Source organism: Coregonus lavaretus (genome assembly GCF_964263955.1).
Source record: "Coregonus lavaretus genome assembly, contig: HAP1_SCAFFOLD_3043, whole genome shotgun sequence".
Lineage (NCBI taxonomy): Eukaryota > Metazoa > Chordata > Actinopteri > Salmoniformes > Salmonidae > Coregonus > Coregonus lavaretus.
This window is the reverse complement of record NW_028158924.1, coordinates 31,620-50,000: the sequence shown is the minus strand read 5'-3', so window position 1 is coordinate 50,000 and position 18,381 is coordinate 31,620. Positions and strand designations below refer to the sequence as shown.

Sequence of the window (18,381 nt, the reverse complement as noted above, 5' to 3'; positions counted from 1 at the left end):
ACACACACACACACACACACTACAGAATACAGACTATAGCACAGGCTCAGAAGGTGGGCTACACACATACACACACACACACACACACACACACACTACAGAATACAGACTATAGCACAGGCTCAGAAGGTGGGCTACACACACACACACACACACACACACACACACTACAGAATACAGACTATAGCACAGGCAGACAGACAGCTCAGAGGCACAGAGAGAAAAAAGACAGCAGACAGACAGACAGGAGACAGATAGACAGGAGTCAGACAGGAGACAGACAGACAGACAGGAAGACAGGAGACAGACAGGAAGACAGGAGACAGACAGGAAGACAGGAGACAGACAGGAAGAAAGGAGACAGACAGGAAGACAGACAGACAGGAGACAGACAGACAGACAGACAGACAGACAGACAGACAGACAGACAGACAGGAAGACAGGAAGACAGGAGACAGACAGACAGACAGACTATGGCTAAAAGTCATTTATAAATACCCAGTTGTCCATTATTATTTAGTCTACCATGGGTAAAAGAAGAGCTCAGTGACTTTGAAAGAGGGGTCTCAAAGGATCATGGGGGTTTAAAGGGTGTGTGTGTGTCTCAGTTACCAGATCTCAACCCAATCCGACACTTACGGGAGATACTCCTTTATTTAGCCAGTTACCTGTAGCTAGTAGCTAGCTAAGTTACCAGATCTCAACCCAATCCGACACTTACGGGAGATACTCCTTTATTTAGCCAGTTACCTGTAGCTAGTAGCTAGCTAAGTTACCAGATCTCAACCCAATCCAACACTTACGGGAGATAGTCCTTTATTTAGCCAGTTACCTGTAGCTAGTAGCTAGCTAAGTTACCAGATCTCAACCCAATCCAACACTTACGGGAGATACTCCTTTATTTAGCCAGTTACCTGTAGCTAGTAGCTAGCTAAGTTACCAGATCTCAACCCAATCCAACACTTACGGGAGATACTCCTTTATTTAGCCAGTTACCTGTAGCTAGTAGCTAGCTAAGTTACCAGATCTCAACCCAATCCAACACTTACGGGAGATACTCCTTTATTTAGCCAGTTACCTGTAGCTAGTAGCTAGCTAAGTTACCAGATCTCAACCCAATCCAACACTTACGGGAGATACTCCTTTATTTAGCCAGTTACCTGTAGCTAGTAGCTAGCTAAGTTACCAGATCTCAACCCAATCCAACACTTACGGGAGATACTCCTTTATTTAGCCAGTTACCTGTAGCTAGTAGCTAGCTAAGTTACCAGATCTCAACCCAATCCAACACTTACGGGAGATACTTGGTGATTCCTTTATTTAGCCAGTTACCTGTAGCTAGCTAGGTGTAAATTGAGCTAGCTAACTAGCTAGCTAACGTTAGCTATAGCTAGTGTGTGTGTATATATATACAGTACCAGCTAGCTAGCTAACGTTAGCTATAGCTAGTGTGTATATATATATACAGTACCAGCTAGCTAGCTAACGTTAGCTATAGCTAGTGTGTGTGTATATATATATACAGTACCAGCTAGCTAGCTAACGTTAGCTATAGCTAGTGTGTGTGTATATATATACAGTACCAGCTAGCTAGCTAACGTTAGCTATAGCTAGTGTGTGTGTATATATATACAGTACCAGCTAGCTAGCTAACGTTAGCTATAGCTAGTGTGTGTGTATATATATACAGTACCAGCTAGCTAGCTAACGTTAGCTATAGCTAGTGTGTGTGTATATATACAGTACCAGCTAGCTAGCTAACGTTAGCTATAGCTAGTGTGTGTGTATATATATATACAGTACCAGCTAGCTAGCTAACGTTAGCTATAGCTAGTGTGTGTGTATATATACAGTACCAGCTAGCTAGCTAACGTTAGCTATAGCTAGTGTGTGTGTATATATACAGTACCAGCTAGCTAGCTAACGTTAGCTATAGCTAGTGTGTGTGTATATATACAGTACCAGCTAGCTAGCTAACGTTAGCTATAGCTAGTGTGTGTGTATATATACAGTACCAGCTAGCTAGCTAACGTTAGCTATAGCTAGTGTGTGTGTATATATATACAGTACCAGCTAGCTAGCTAACGTTAGCTATAGCTAGTGTGTGTGTATATATATACAGTACCAGCTAGCTAGCTAACGTTAGCTATAGCTAGTGTGTGTGTGTATATATATACAGTACCAGCTAGCTAGCTAGCGTTAGCTATAGCTAGTGTGTGTGTATATATATACAGTACCAGTAAGCAGTTTGGACACACCTACTCATTCAAGGGTTTTTCTTTATTTTTTACATTGTAGAATAATAGTGAAGGACTCATGTAGCAACGTGTCTGTAATGTGTGTGTGTGTGTGTATAATGTGTGTGTGTATAATGTGTGTGTGTGTATAATGTGTGTGTATAATGTGTGTGTGTGTATAATGTGTGTGTGTGTATCTATTCTCCAGGTGATAGCCGTAGTGATGGATCAGTTTATAATGTGTGTATCTATTCTCCAGGTGATAGCCGTAGTGATGGATCAGTTTATAATGTGTGTATCTGTTCTCCAGGTGATAGCCGTAGTGATGGATCAGTTTATAATGTGTGTATCTATTCTCCAGGTGATAGCCGTAGTGATGGATCAGTTTATAATGTGTGTATCTGTTCTCCAGGTGATAGCCGTAGTGATGGATCAGTTTAGTGACGTTGACATCTATAAGGACCTGTTAGATGCAGCCTATAAGAGAAGAGTCCCTGTCTACATCATCGTGGACACCGCTGCCGTCTCCTGCTTCCTGGACATGTGTTGTAGAGCCAACATGCACCAGGGACACCTCAAGGTAACACACACACACACACACACGTGTGCCACACCTAGGTTTCAGATACTTCATCTGTGCCTGTTTGAGCTTGCCTGGCTTTAAAGGTTTGACTGGGCCAAATGATGTTGCCGTGAGCAGCACCGGAGATATGCAACACTTCTCTCTCTCACAGTTCACACACAGTACTTGGCTTCACCCTGTTCACAGTGTGGTAGTCAGGTTGGCTTCACCCTGTTCACAGTGTGGTAGTCAGGTTGGCTTCACCCTGTTCACAGTGTGGTAGTCAGGTTGGCTTCAGCCTGTTCACAGTGTGGTAGTCAGGTTGGCTTCACCCTGTTCACAGTGTGGTAGTCAGGTTGGCTTCACCCTGTTCACAGTGTGGTAGTCAGGTTGGCTTCACCCTGTTCACAGTGTGGTAGTCAGGTTGGCTTCACCCTGTTCACAGTGTGGTAGTCAGGTTGGCTTCACCCTGTTCACAGTGTGGTAGTCAGGTTGGCTTCACCCTGTTCACAGTGTGGTAGTCAGGTTGGCTTCACCCTGTTCACAGTGTGGTAGTCAGGTTGGCTTCACCCTGTTCACAGTGTGGTAGTCAGGTTGGCTTCACCCTGTTCACAGTGTGGTAGTCAGGTTGGCTTCAGCCTGTTCACAGTGTGGTAGTCAGGTTGGCTTCACCCTGTTCACAGTGTGGTAGTCAGGTTGGCTTCACCCTGTTCACAGTGTGGTAGTCAGGTTGGCTTCACCCTGTTCACAGTGTGGTAGTCAGGTTGGCTTCACCCTGTTCACAGTGTGGTAGTCAGGTTGGCTTCACCCTGTTCACAGTGTGGTAGTCAGGTTGGCTTCACCCTGTTCACAGTGTGGTAGTCAGGTTGGCTTCACCCTGTTCACAGTGTGGTAGTCAGGTTGGCTTCACCCTGTTCACAGTGTGGTAGTCAGGTTGGCTTCACCCTGTTCACAGTGTGGTAGTCAGGTTGGCTTCACCCTGTTCACAGTGTGGTAGTCAGGTTGGCTTCACCCTGTTCACAGTGTGGTAGTCAGGTTGGCTTCACCCTGTTCACAGTGTGGTAGTCAGGTTGGCTTCACCCTGTCCACAGTGTGGTAGTCAGGTTGGCTTCACCCTGTTCACAGTGTGGTAGTCAGGTTGGCTTCACCCTGTCCACAGTGTGGTAGTCAGGTTGGCTTCACCCTGTTCACAGTGTGGTAGTCAGGTTGGCTTCACCCTGTTCACAGTGTGGTAGTCAGGTTGGCTTCACCCTGTTCACAGTGTGGTAGTCAGGTTGGCTTCACCCTGTTCACAGTGTGGTAGTCAGGTTGGCTTCACCCTGTTCACAGTGTGGTAGTCAGGTTGGCTTCACCCTGTTCACAGTGTGGTAGTCAGGTTGGCTTCAGCCTGTTCACAGTGTGGTAGTCAGGTTGGCTTCACCCTGTTCACAGTGTGGTAGTCAGGTTGGCTTCACCCTGTTCACAGTGTGGTAGTCAGGTTGGCTTCACCCTGTTCACAGTGTGGTAGTCAGGTTGGCTTCACCCTGTTCACAGTGTGGTAGTCAGGTTGGCTTCACCCTGTCCACAGTGTGGTAGTCAGGTTGGCTTCACCCTGTTCACAGTGTGGTAGTCAGGTTGGCTTCACCCTGTTCACAGTGTGGTAGTCAGGTTGGCTTCACCCTGTTCACAGTGTGGTAGTCAGGTTGGCTTCACCCTGTTCACAGTGTGGTAGTCAGGTTGGCTTCACCCTGTTCACAGTGTGGTAGTCAGGTTGGCTTCACCCTGTTCACAGTGTGGTAGTCAGGTTGGCTTCACCCTGTTCACAGTGTGGTAGTCAGGTTGGCTTCACCCTGTTCACAGTGTGGTAGTCAGGTTGGCTTCACCCTGTTCACAGTGTGGTAGTCAGCTTGGCTTCACCCTGTTCACAGTGTGGTAGTCAGGTTGGCTTCACCCTGTTCACAGTGTGGTAGTCAGGTTGGCTTCACCCTGTTCACAGTGTGGTAGTCAGGTTGGCTTCACCCTGTTCACAGTGTGGTAGTCAGGTTGGCTTCACCCTGTTCACAGTGTGGTAGTCAGGTTGGCTTCACCCTGTTCACAGTGTGGTAGTCAGGTTGGCTTCACCCTGTTCACAGTGTGGTAGTCAGGTTGGCTTCAGCCTGTTCACAGTGTGGTAGTCAGGTTGGCTTCACCCTGTTCACAGTGTGGTAGTCAGGTTGGCTTCACCCTGTTCACAGTGTGGTAGTCAGGTTGGCTTCACCCTGTTCACAGTGTGGTAGTCAGGTTGGCTTCACCCTGTTCACAGTGTGGTAGTCAGGTTGGCTTCAGCCTGTTCACAGTGTGGTAGTCAGGTTGGCTTCAGCCTGTTCACAGTGTGGTAGTCAGGTTGGCTTCACCCTGTTCACAGTGTGGTAGTCAGGTTGGCTTCACCCTGTTCACAGTGTGGTAGTCAGGTTGGCTTCACCCTGTTCACAGTGTGGTAGCCTGGCTGTGTCTGGTTATAGACTGTCTGTCCGTCTTGTCTGATATCTCTCTGTGTCTCTGTGTCTCTGTCTGTCTGTCTGTCTGTCTGTCTTGTCTGATATCTCTCTGTGTCTCTGTGTCTCTGTCTGTCTGTCCGTCTTGTCTGATATCTCTCTGTGTCTCTGTCTGTCTGTCTGTCTGTCTTGTCTGATATCTCTCTGTGTCTCTGTGTCTCTGTCTGTCTGTCTGTCTGTCTGTCTTGTCTGATATCTCTCTGTGTCTCTGTGTCTCTGTCTGTATGTCTGTCTGATATCTCTCTGTGTCTCTGTCTGTCTGTCTGTCTGTCTGTCTTGTCTGATATCTCTCTGTGTCTCTGTGTCTCTGTCTGTCTGTCCGTCTTGTCTGATATCTCTCTGTGTCTCTGTGTCTCTGTCTGTCTGTCTGTCTGTCTGTCTTGTCTGATATCTCTCTGTGTCTCTGTGTCTCTGTCTGTCTGTCTGTCCGTCTTGTCTGATATCTCTCTGTGTCTCTGTGTCTCTGTCTGTCTGTCTGTCTGTCTGTCTTGTCTGATATCTCTCTGTGTCTCTGTGTCTCTGTCTGTCCGTCTTGTCTGATATCTCTCTGTGTCTCTGTGTCTCTGTCTGTCTGTCTGTCTGTCCGTCTTGTCTGATATCTCTCTGTGTCTCTGTCTGTCTGTCTGTCTGTCTGATATCTCTCTGTGTCTCTGTGTCTCTGTCTGTCTGTCCGTCTTGTCTGATATCTCTCTGTGTCTCTGTCTGTCTGTCTGTCTGTCCGTCTTGTCTGATATCTCTCTGTGTCTCTGTCTGTCTGTCTGTCTGTCTTGTCTGATATCTCTCTGTGTCTCTGTGTCTCTGTCTGTCCGTCTTGTCTGATATCTCTCTGTGTCTCTGTGTCTCTGTCTGTCTGTCTGTCTGATATCTCTCTGTGTCTCTGTGTCTCTGTCTGTCTGTCTGTCTGTCCGTCTTGTCTGATATCTCTCTGTGTCTCTGTGTCTCTGTCTGTCTGTCTGTCTGTCCGTCTTGTCTGATATCTCTCTGTGTCTCTGTGTCTCTGTCTGTCTGTCTGTCTGTCTGATATCTCTCTGTGTCTCTGTGTGTATTCTGTTGAGAACAGAGGAACTAGTTCTGCAGCTTAACTCTTGGACTTGTTAAGTGTTTTAGTTTCAGAAGCTTCCAGAACAACATTCAGCACATTCCATTACTGCTGCTGCAGGCAATTACACACACGTGAACACACACACACAGACACACACAGACACACATGAACACACACAGACACACACAGACACACATGAACACACACAGACACACACGGACACACACACAGACACACACGGACACACACACAGACACACATGAACACACACAGACACACACACACAGACACACACACATACACACACGCACCCGCACGCACCCACACACACATGCACCCACACGCACACAATTAAATCGACCGCATAGACTCCACTCTACATGCAGTGTCTTCGTAAAGGATTCAGACCTCTTGACGTAAAGTATTCAGACCCCTTGACGTAAAGTATTCAGACCCCTTGACGTAAAGGATTCAGACCCCTTGACGTAAAGGATTCAGACCCCTTGACGTAAAGTATTCAGACCCCTTGACGTAAAGTATTCAGACCCCTTGACGTAAAGTATTCAGACCCCTTGACGTAAAGTATTCAGACCCCTTAACAGGTTTTAAGAAATGTTGGCAAATGTATTAAAAATAAAAAACAGAAATACCTTATTTACATAATTAATCAGACTCTTTGCCATCCTGTTTCCATTGATCATCCTTGAGATGTTTCTACAACTTGATTGGAGTCCCATTCTTCTCTGCAGATCCTCTCAAGCTCTGTCAGGTTGGATGGGGAGCGTCGCTGCTCAGCTATTTTCAGGTCTCTCCAGAGATGTTAGATCGGGTTCAAGTCCGGGCTCTGGCTGGGCCACTCAAGGACATTCAGAGACTTGTCCCGAAGCCACTCCTGCGTTGTCTTGGCTGTGTGCTTAGGGTCGTTGTCCTGTTGGAAGGTGAACCTTCGCCCCAGTCTGAGGTCCTGAGCGCTCTGGAGCAGGTTTTCATCAAGGATCTCTCTGGACTTTGCTCCGTTCATCTTTGCCTCGATCCTGACTAGTCTCCCAGTCCCTGCCGCTGAAAAACATCCCCACAGCATGATGCTGCCACCACCATGCTTCACCGTGGGGATGATGCCAGGTTTCCTCCAGACATGACGCTTGGCATTCAGGCCAAAGAGTTCAATCTTGGTTTCATCAGACCAGAGAATCTTGTTTCTCATGGTCTGAGAGTCTTTAGGTGTCTTTTGGCAAACTCCAAGCGGGCTGTCATGTGCCTTTTACTGAGGAGTGGCTTCCGTCTGGCCACTCTACCATAAAGGCCTGATTGGAGGAGTGCTGCAGAGACGGTTGTCCTTCTGGAAGGTTCTCCCATCTCCACAGAGGAATTCTGGAGCTTTGTCAGTGACCATTGGGTTCTTGGTCACCTCCCTGACGAAGGCCCTTCTCCCCCGATTGCTCAGTTTGTCCGGGCGGTTCCTGGGGACCTTCAATGCTGCAGAAATGTTTTGTTACCCTTCCCCAGATCTGTGCCTCGACACAATCCTGTCTCGGAGCTCTACGGACAATTCCTTCGACCTCATGGCTTGGTTTTTGCTCTGACATGCACTGTCAACTGTGGGACCTTATATAGACAGGTGTGTGCCTTTCCAAATCATGTCCAATCAATTGAATTTACCACAGGTGGACTCCAATCAAATTGTAGAAAAATCTCAAGGTTGATCAATGGAAACAGGATGCACCTGAGTGTGTGTCTGTGTATTAATGTGTGTGTAGGTGTAATAATGTGTGTGTAGGTGTAATAATGTGTGTGTAGGTGTATTAATGTGTGTGTAGGTGTAATAATGTGTGTGTAGGTGTAATAATCTGGGTCTGTATATTAATGTAGGTGTAATAATCTGGGTCTGTGTATTAATGTAGGTGTAATAATCTGGGTCTGTGTATTAATGTAGGTGTAATAATCTGGGTCTGTGTATTAATGTAGGTGTAATAATCTGGGTCTGTGTATTAATGTAGGTGTAATAATCTGGGTCTGTGTATTAATGTAGGTGTAATAATCTGGGTCTGTGTATTAATGTAGGTGTAATAATCTGGGTCTGTGTATTAATGTAGGTGTAATAATCTGGGTCTGTGTATTAATGTAGGTGTAATATTCTGGGTCTGTATATTAATGTAGGTGTAATAATCTGGGTCTGTATATTAATGTGTGTGTAATAATCTGGGTCTGTGTATTAATGTAGGTGTAATAATCTGGGTCTGTATATTAATGTAGGTGTAATAATCTGGGTCTGTGTATTAATGTAGGTGTAATAATCTGGGTCTGTGTATTAATGTAGGTGTAATAATCTGGGTCTGTGTATTAATGTAGGTGTAATAATCTGGGTCTGTATATTAATGTAGGTGTAATAATCTGGGTCTGTGTATTAATGTAGGTGTAATAATCTGGGTCTGTGTATTAATGTAGGTGTAATAATCTGGGTCTGTGTATTAATGTAGGTGTAATAATCTGGGTCTGTGTATTAATGTAGGTGTAATAATCTGGGTCTGTGTATTAATGTAGGTATAATAATCTGGGTCTGTATATTAATGTAGGTGTAATAATCTGGGTCTGTGTATTAATGTAGGTGTAATAATCTGGGTCTGTGTATTAATGTAGGTGTAATAATCTGGGTCTGTGTATTAATGTAGGTGTAATAATCTGGGTCTGTATATTAATGTAGGTGTAATAATCTGGGTCTGTGTATTAATGTGTGTGTAATAATCTGGGTCTGTGTATTAATGTAGGTGTAATAATCTGGGTCTGTGTATTAATGTAGGTGTAATAATCTGGGTCTGTATATTAATGTAGGTGTAATAATCTGGGTCTGTATTAATGTAGGTGTAATAATCTGGGTCTGTGTATTAATGTAGGTGTAATAATCTGGGTCTGTGTATTAATGTAGGTGTAATAATCTGGGTCTGTGTATTAATGTAGGTGTAATATTCTGGGTCTGTATATTAATGTAGGTGTAATAATCTGGGTCTGTATATTAATGTGTGTGTAATAATCTGGGTCTGTGTATTAATGTAGGTGTAATAATCTGGGTCTGTATATTAATGTAGGTGTAATAATCTGGGTCTGTGTATTAATGTAGGTGTAATAATCTGGGTCTGTGTATTAATGTAGGTGTAATAATCTGGGTCTGTGTATTAATGTAGGTGTAATAATCTGGGTCTGTATATTAATGTAGGTGTAATAATCTGGGTCTGTGTATTAATGTAGGTGTAATAATCTGGGTCTGTGTATTAATGTAGGTGTAATAATCTGGGTCTGTGTATTAATGTAGGTGTAATAATCTGGGTCTGTGTATTAATGTAGGTGTAATAATCTGGGTCTGTGTATTAATGTAGGTATAATAATCTGGGTCTGTATATTAATGTAGGTGTAATAATCTGGGTCTGTGTATTAATGTAGGTGTAATAATCTGGGTCTGTGTATTAATGTAGGTGTAATAATCTGGGTCTGTGTATTAATGTAGGTGTAATAATCTGGGTCTGTATATTAATGTAGGTGTAATAATCTGGGTCTGTGTATTAATGTGTGTGTAATAATCTGGGTCTGTGTATTAATGTAGGTGTAATAATCTGGGTCTGTGTATTAATGTAGGTGTAATAATCTGGGTCTGTATATTAATGTAGGTGTAATAATCTGGGTCTGTATTAATGTAGGTGTAATAATCTGGGTCTGTGTATTAATGTAGGTGTAATAATCTGGGTCTGTGTATTAATGTAGGTGTAATAATCTGGGTCTGTGTATTAATGTAGGTGTAATATTCTGGGTCTGTATATTAATGTAGGTGTAATAATCTGGGTCTGTGTATTAATGTGTGTGTAATAATCTGGGTCTGTGTATTAATGTAGGTGTAATAATCTGGGTCTGTATATTAATGTAGGTGTAATAATCTGGGTCTGTGTATTAATGTAGGTGTAATAATCTGGGTCTGTGTATTAATGTAGGTGTAATAATCTGGGTCTGTGTATTAATGTAGGTGTAATAATCTGGGTCTGTGTATTAATGTAGGTGTAATAATCTGGGTCTGTGTATTAATGTGTGTGTTCTCTGTCCTCTAGAACCTGCGTGTTCGCTGTAGTGACGGAGTAGAGTTCTACACCCGCTCGGCTCAGAAGGTCCGAGGGTCCCTCAGTCAGAGATACATGCTCATAGACGGAGACAGAGCTGTGACTGGATCATACAGGTACCCTGACCCCTGACCCTCAGTCAGAGATACATGCTCATAGACGGAGACAGAGCTGTGACTGGATCATACAGGTACCCTGACCCCTGACCCCTGACCCTCAGTCAGAGATACATGCTCATAGACGGAGACAGAGCTGTGACTGGATCATACAGGTACCCTGACCCCTGACCCTCAGTCAGAGATACATGCTCATAGACGGAGACAGAGCTGTGACTGGATCATACAGGTACCCTGACCCCTGACCCTCAGTCAGAGATACATGCTCATAGACGGAGACAGAGCTGTGACTGGATCATACAGGTACCCTGACCCCTGACCCCTGACCCTCAGTCAGAGATACATGCTCATAGACGGAGACAGAGCTGTGACTGGATCATACAGGTACCCTGACCCCTGACCCTCAGTCAGAGATACATGCTCATAGACGGAGACAGAGCTGTGACTGGATCATACAGGTACCCTGACCCCTGACCCTCAGTCAGAGATACATGCTCATAGACGGAGACAGAGCTGTGACTGGATCATACAGGTACCCTGACCCCTGACCCTCAGTCAGAGATACATGCTCATAGACGGAGACAGAGCTGTGACTGGATCATACAGGTACCCTGACCCCTGACCCTCAGTCAGAGATACATGCTCATAGACGGAGACAGAGCTGTGACTGGATCATACAGGTACCCTGACCCCTGACCCTCAGTCAGAGATACATGCTCATAGACGGAGACAGAGCTGTGACTGGATCATACAGGTACCCTGACCCCTGACCCCTGACCCTGTATGTTCTGTCTCCTCAGCTTCACGTGGTCGGCGTCTCGTCTGGACCGGAACCTGATCACGGTTTTGAGCGGTCAGGCAGTTGAGACATTCGACAAACAGTTCCGTGACCTCTACATGACCTCTAGGGGCGTGTCCCTCGCCAAGGTTCCGCTGGAGGAGGAGCCTATCCCCGACTTCACCCCCACCGCCGCCCCCGCCCCTGTCTCCGCAGCCGTTGCTAGGAAACTCATCAACCCTAAATACGCCCTCGTTACGGCACAGGCTAAAGCTAACAATGCTAGCCCAGCCAGCTCCGCTAACGACTCTAGCAACAAGAACTCCACTACCCAGAATCCACTGGGACGGGTTCTAAAGCCTGCCAGAGAGCCAGTGGAGGCCCCGCCCCTCCACCCAGGACTAGCCAATCTGGAGAAGGCGTACTTGATCATGTACCTGCCCACCTGGCCGGAGCCAGACCCTCCCAGCGACGTGATTGGCTTCATCAACGTGAGAGACGCGTCCCGCCCCCAACAGGTATGTTACTCTCTACTTTTCCCCTTTCTCCTAACCCTAACCCTTTCTCCTAACCCTAACCCTTTCTCCTAACCCTAACCCTTTCTCCTAACCTTAACCCTTTCTCCTAACCCTAACCCTTTCTCCTAACCCTAACCCTTTCTCCTAACCCTAACCCTTTCTCCTAACCCTAACCCTTTCTCCTAACCTTAACCCTTTCTCCTAACCTTAACCCTTTCTCCTAACCCTAACCCTTTCTCCTAACCTTAACCCTTTCTCCTAACCTTAACCCTTTCTCCTAACCCTAACCCTTTCTCCTAACCCTAACCCTTTCTCCTAACCCTAACCCTTTCTCCTAACCTTAACCCTTTCTCCTAACCCTAACCCTTTCTCCTAACCCTAACCCTTTCTCCTAACCTTAACCCTTTCTCCTAACCTTAACCCTTTCTCCTAACCCTAACCCTTTCTCCTAACCTTAACCCTTTCTCCTAACCCTAACCCTTTCTCCTAACCCTAACCCTTTCTCCTAACCTTAGCGTTGGACCTGACTGATAATGTATCTGACCCTAACAGGTCCACCTCCAGAGAAGTCAACAGTTTGAGACTAGCCAGGCCATCAGGTTCAGCTCTCCCTTCAGTCTGCCTGATAAACCCCTAACCCCTAACCTCTGACCCTAACAGGTCCACCTCCAGAGAAGTCAACAGTTTGAGACTAGCCAGGCCATCAGGTTCAGCTCTCCCTTCAGTCTGCCTGATAAACCCCTAACCTCTAACCTCTGACCCTAACAGGTCCACCTCCAGAGAAGTCAACAGTTTGAGACTAGCCAGGCCATCAGGTTCAGCTCTCCCTTCAGTCTGCCTGATAAACCCCTAACCCCTAACCTCTGACCCTAACAGGTCCACCTCTCCCTTCAGTCTGCCTGATAAACCCCTAACCCCTAACCTCTGACCCTAACAGGTCCACCTCTCCCTTCAGTCTGCCTGATAAACCCCTAACCCCTAACCTCTGACCCTAACAGGTTCAGCTCTCCCTTCAGTCTGCCTGATAAACCCCTAACCCCTAACCTCTGACCCTAACAGGTCCACCTCCAGAGAAGTCAACAGTTTGGGACCAGCCAGGCCATCAGGTTCAGCTCTCCCTTCAGTCTGCCTGATAAACCCCTAACCCCTAACCTCTGACCCTAACAGGTCCACCTCCAGAGAAGTCAACAGTTTGAGACTAGCCAGGCCATCAGGTTCAGCTCTCCCTTCAGTCTGCCTGATAAACCCCTAACCCCTAACCTCTGACCCTAACAGGTCCACCTCCAGAGAAGTCAACAGTTTGAGGCCAGCCAGGCCATCAGGTCCACCTCTCCCTTCAGTCTGCCTGATAAACCCCTAACCCCTAACCTCTGACCCTAACAGGTCCACCTCCAGAGAAGTCAACAGTTTGAGACTAGCCAGGCCATCAGGTTCAGCTCTCCCTTCAGTCTGCCTGATAAACCCCTAACCCCTAACCTCTGACCCTAACAGGTCCACCTCCAGAGAAGTCAACAGTTTGAGGCCAGCCAGGCCATCAGGTTCAGCTCTCCCTTCAGTCTGCCTGATAAACCCCTAACCCCTAACCTCTGACCCTAACAGGTCCACCTCCAGAGAAGTCAACAGTTTGGGACCAGCCAGGCCATCAGGTTCAGCTCTCCCTTCAGTCTGCCTGATAAACCCCTAACCCCTAACCTCTGACCCTAACAGGTCCACCTCCAGAGAAGTCAACAGTTTGGGACCAGCCAGGCCATCAGGTTCAGCTCTCCCTTCAGTCTGCCTGATAAACCCCTAACCCCTAACCTCTGACCCTAACAGGTCCACCTCCAGAGAAGTCAACAGTTTGGGACCAGCCAGGCCATCAGGTTCAGCTCTCCCTTCAGTCTGCCTGATAAACCCCTAACCCCTAACCTCTGACCCTAACAGGTCCACCTCCAGAGAAGTCAACAGTTTGGGACCAGCCAGGCCATCAGGTTCAGCTCTCCCTTCAGTCTGCCTGATAAACCCCTAACCCCTAACCTCTGACCCTAACAGGTCCACCTCTCCCTTCAGTCTGCCTGATAAACCCCTAACCCCTAACCTCTGACCCTAACAGGTCCACCTCCAGAGAAGTCAACAGTTTGGGACCAGCCAGGCCATCAGGTTCAGCTCTCCCTTCAGTCTGCCTGATAAACCCCTAACCCCTAACCTCTGACCCTAACAGGTCCACCTCCAGAGAAGTCAACAGTTTGGGACCAGCCAGGCCATCAGGTTCAGCTCTCCCTTCAGTCTGCCTGATAAACCCCTAACCCCTAACCTCTGACCCTAACAGGTCCACCTCCAGAGAAGTCAACAGTTTGAGGCCAGCCAGGCCATCAGGTTCAGCTCTCCCTTCAGTCTGCCTGATAAACCCCTAACCCCTAACCTCTGACCCTAACAGGTCCACCTCCAGAGAAGTCAACAGTTTGAAACCAGCCAGGCCATCAGGTTCAGCTCTCCCTTCAGTCTGCCTGATAAACCCCTAACCCCTAACCTCTGACCCTAACAGGTCCACCTCCAGAGAAGTCAACAGTTTGGGACCAGCCAGGCCATCAGGTTCAGCTCTCCCTTCAGTCTGCCTGATAAACCCCTAACCCCTAACCTCTGACCCTAACAGGTCCACCTCCAGAGAAGTCAACAGTTTGGGACCAGCCAGGCCATCAGGTTCAGCTCTCCCTTCAGTCTGCCTGATAAACCCCTAACCCCTAACCTCTGACCCTAACAGGTCCACCTCCAGAGAAGTCAACAGTTTGAGGCCAGCCAGGCCATCAGGTTCAGCTCTCCCTTCAGTCTGCCTGATAAACCCCTAACCCCTAACCTCTGACCCTAACAGGTCCACCTCCAGAGAAGTCAACAGTTTGAGACGAGCCAGGCCATCAGGTTCAGCTCTCCCTTCAGTCTGCCTGATAAACCCCTACCTGAGACTGCTACACTACGGAACACACAGACACCTGATACACAGACACCTGATACACAGACACCTGATACACAGACACCTGACACACAGACACAACCCCCCAAGCAGACACAACCCCCCAAGCAGACACAACCCCCCAAGCAGACACAACCCCCCAAGCAGACACAACCCCCCAAGCAGACACAACCCCCCAAGCAGACACACACCCCCAGCCCTGATACACACCCCCCCAGCCCTGATACACACACCCCCAGCCCTGACACCCCAAGCCCTGATACACACCCCCCCAGCCCTGACACCCCCAGCCCTGACACCCCCAGCCCTGACACCCCTCCCATCCCTCCCATCCCTAAACCTCGCACCCTGAAGCTCCTCCTTAGCCCCGCCCACTCTCACCAGTCTGGCCAACCACAGGTCAGCCTGATCCCCAGGACCGACAGCCAATCAGGGACACCGCCTGCCTCCATCAGCCAGTCAGAAACACTGATGGATACCAAGTCCCGCCCTGGACAGAGAGAAGAGAAAGAGGAGGAGGGGGGGCTAGAGGAGGAGGAGGGGCTAGAGGGGAGGAGGAGCAGTAGCAGCAGTCGTCATGATGACAGCACCACGGCGCTATGTGACCAGACAGCCAATGACAACGCGTCGTCTGACGACTCCTACTACGAGTGCGATGAATCAGACCCCACAGAACCCTCGCTGGTGGCCAATGGGGTAACAGCAGGGTTGGGCCGGGTTGGCGAGGGTCATCGTCATGGAGACAGGGTCAACGTGATGGCGAGGTTCTCCCAGAGCATGCTGGACCTTCGGCCTCGCAGCCAATCAGACGACAGGGGCGTTCTAATGAACCAATCACAGGACCGAAGGGGCCAACAGACACGCCCACCGCCACACAGACACATCGGACAGGTGAGAGACACACAAACACTCAAACCAGGGTTTAATAACCCTAACTAGGAGTGGTCAAGATCAGCCATAGGGGTCAAAAAGGTCCGGTCCATGAGGCCATAGGGGTCAAAAAGGTCCGGTCCATGAGGCCATAGGGGTCAAAAAGGTCCGGTCCATGAAGCCATAGGGGTCAAAAAGGTCCGGTCCATGAAGCCATAGGGGTCAAAAAGGTCCGGTCCATGAAGCCAGAGGGGTCAAAAAGGTCCGGTCCATGAAGCCAGAGGGGTCAAAAAGGTCCGGTCCATGAAGCCATAGGGGTCAAAAAGGTCCGGTCCATGAAGCCATAGGGGTCAAAAAGGTCCGGTCCATGAAGCCATAGGGGTCAAAAAGGTCCGGTCCATGAGGCCATAGGGGTCAAAAAGGTCCGGTCCATGAAGCCAGAGGGGTCAAAAAGGTCCGGTCCATGAAGCCAGAGGGGTCAAAAAGGTCCGGTCCATGAAGCCATAGGGGTCAAAAAGGTCCGGTCCATGAAGCCAGAGGGGTCAAAAAGGTCCATGAAGCCAGAGGGGTCAAAAAGGTCCGGTCCATGAAGCCAGAGGGGTCAAAAAGGTCCATGAAGCCATAGGGGTCAAAAAGGTCCGGTCCATGAAGCCAGAGGGGTCAAAAAGGTCCATGAAGCCATAGTGGTCAAAAAGGTCCGGTCCATGAAGCCATAGGGGTCAAAAAGGTCCGGTCCATGAAGCCAGAGGGGTCAAAAAGGTCCATGAAGCCATAGGGGTCAAAAAGGTCCGGTCCATGAAGCCAGAGGGGTCAAAAAGGTCCGGTCCATGAAGCCAGAGGGGTCAAAAAGGTCCGGTCCATGAAGCCATAGGGGTCAAAAAGGTCCGGTCCATGAAGCCATAGGGGTCAAAAAGGTCCGGTCCATGAGGCCATAGGGGTCAAAAAGGTCCGGTCCATGAAGCCAGAGGGGTCAAAAAGGTCCGGTCCATGAAGCCATAGGGGTCAAAAAGGTCCGGTCCATGAAGCCAGAGGGGTCAAAAAGGTCCGGTCCATGAAGCCAGAGGGGTCAAAAAGGTCCGGTCCATGAAGCCAGAGGGGTCAAAAAGGTCCGGTCCATGAAGCCATAGGGGTCAAAAAGGTCCGGTCCATGAAGCCATAGGGGTCAAAAAGGTCCATGAAGCCATAGGGGTCAAAAAGGTCCGGTCCATAAAGCCATAGGGGTCAAAAAGGTCCATGAAGCCATAGGGGTCAAAAAGGTCCGGTCCATGAAGCCAGAGGGGTCAAAAAGGTCCGGTCCATGAAGCCAGAGGGGTCAAAAAGGTCCGGTCCATGAAGCCATAGGGGTCAAAAAGGTCCGGTCCATGAAGCCAGAGGGGTCAAAAAGGTCCATGAAGCCAGAGGGGTCAAAAAGGTCCATGAAGCCATAGGGGTCAAAAAGGTCCGGTCCATGAAGCCAGAGGGGTCAAAAAGGTCCGGTCCATGAAGCCAGAGGGGTCAAAAAGGTCCATGAAGCCATAGGGGTCAAAAAGGTCCGGTCCATGAGGCCATAGGGGTCAAAAAGGTCCGGTCCATGAAGCCAGAGGGGTCAAAAAGGTCCGGTCCATGAAGCCAGAGGGGTCAAAAAGGTCCGGTCCATGAAGCCAGAGGGGTCAAAAAGGTCCGGTCCATGAAGCCATAGGGGTCAAAAAGGTCCATGAAGCCATAGGGGTCAAAAAGGTCCATGAAGCCAGAGGGGTCAAAAAGGTCCATGAAGCCAGAGGGGTCAAAAAGGTCCGGTCCATGAAGCCATAGGGGTCAAAAAGGTCCGGTCCATGAAGCCATAGGGGTCAAAAAGGTCCGGTCCATGAAGCCATAGGGGTCAAAAAGGTCCATGAAGCCAGAGGGGTCAAAAAGGTCCGGTCCATGAAGCCAGAGGGGTCAAAAAGGTCCGGTCCATGAAGCCAGAGGGGTCAAAAAGGTCCGGTCCATGAAGCCATAGGGGTCAAAAAGGTCCGGTCCATGAAGCCAGAGGGGTCAAAAAGGTCCGGTCCATGAAGCCAGAGGGGTCAAAAAGGTCCGGTCCATGAAGCCAGAGGGGTCAAAAAGATCCGGTCCATGAAGCCATAGGGGTCAAAAAGGTCCGGTCCATGAAGCCAGAGGGGTCAAAAAGGTCCGGTCCATGAAGCCAGAGGGGTCAAAAAGGTCCGGTCCATGAAGCCAGAGGGGTCAAAAAGGTCCATGAAGCCAGAGAGTTGATATGTCTGGTTCATGATGCTAGAGAGTTGATATGTCCGGTTCATGAAGCCAGAGAGTTGATATGTCTGGTTCATGAAGCCAGAGAGTTGATATGTCTGGTTCATGAAGCCAGAGAGTTGATATGTCCGGTTCATGAAACCAGAGAGTTGATATGTCCGGTTCATGAAGCCAGAGAGTTGATATGTCCGGTTCATGAAGCCAGAGAGTTGATATGTCCGGTTCATGCGGCCAGAGAGTTGATATGTCCGGTTCATGCGGCCAGAGAGTTGATATGTCCGGTTCATGCGGCCAGAGAGTTGATATGTCCGGTTCATGAAGCCAGATAGTTGATATGTCCGGTTCATGAAGCCAGAGAGTTGATATGTCCGGTTCATGAAGCCAGATTGTTGAAATGTCCGGTTCATGAAGCCAGAGAGTTGATATGTCCGGTTCATGAAGCCAGAGAGTTGATATGTCCGGTTCA

At 48.4% G+C, this 18,381-nt stretch overlaps 1 protein-coding gene across 1 annotated transcript in view; it reads left to right on the top strand.

The window, feature by feature from the left end:
• LOC311123468 (protein FAM83G-like) overlaps nucleotides 1-15,752 on the top strand; it is a gene marked incomplete at its 3' end in the record, with an annotated part of 19,666 nt that extends 3,914 nt beyond the window's left edge. The window contains exons 2-7 of the mRNA XM_084197731.1: nucleotides 2,650-2,817; nucleotides 10,446-10,570; nucleotides 11,371-11,866; nucleotides 12,419-12,502; nucleotides 14,715-15,271; nucleotides 15,401-15,752. Coding sequence (XP_084053857.1) covers nucleotides 2,650-2,817; nucleotides 10,446-10,570; nucleotides 11,371-11,866; nucleotides 12,419-12,502; nucleotides 14,715-15,271; nucleotides 15,401-15,752 — 1,782 coding nt within the window. The remainder of the gene's footprint in view (nucleotides 1-2,649; nucleotides 2,818-10,445; nucleotides 10,571-11,370; nucleotides 11,867-12,418; nucleotides 12,503-14,714; nucleotides 15,272-15,400) is intronic.
• Between the last annotated feature and the right edge of the window lie 2,629 nt (nucleotides 15,753-18,381).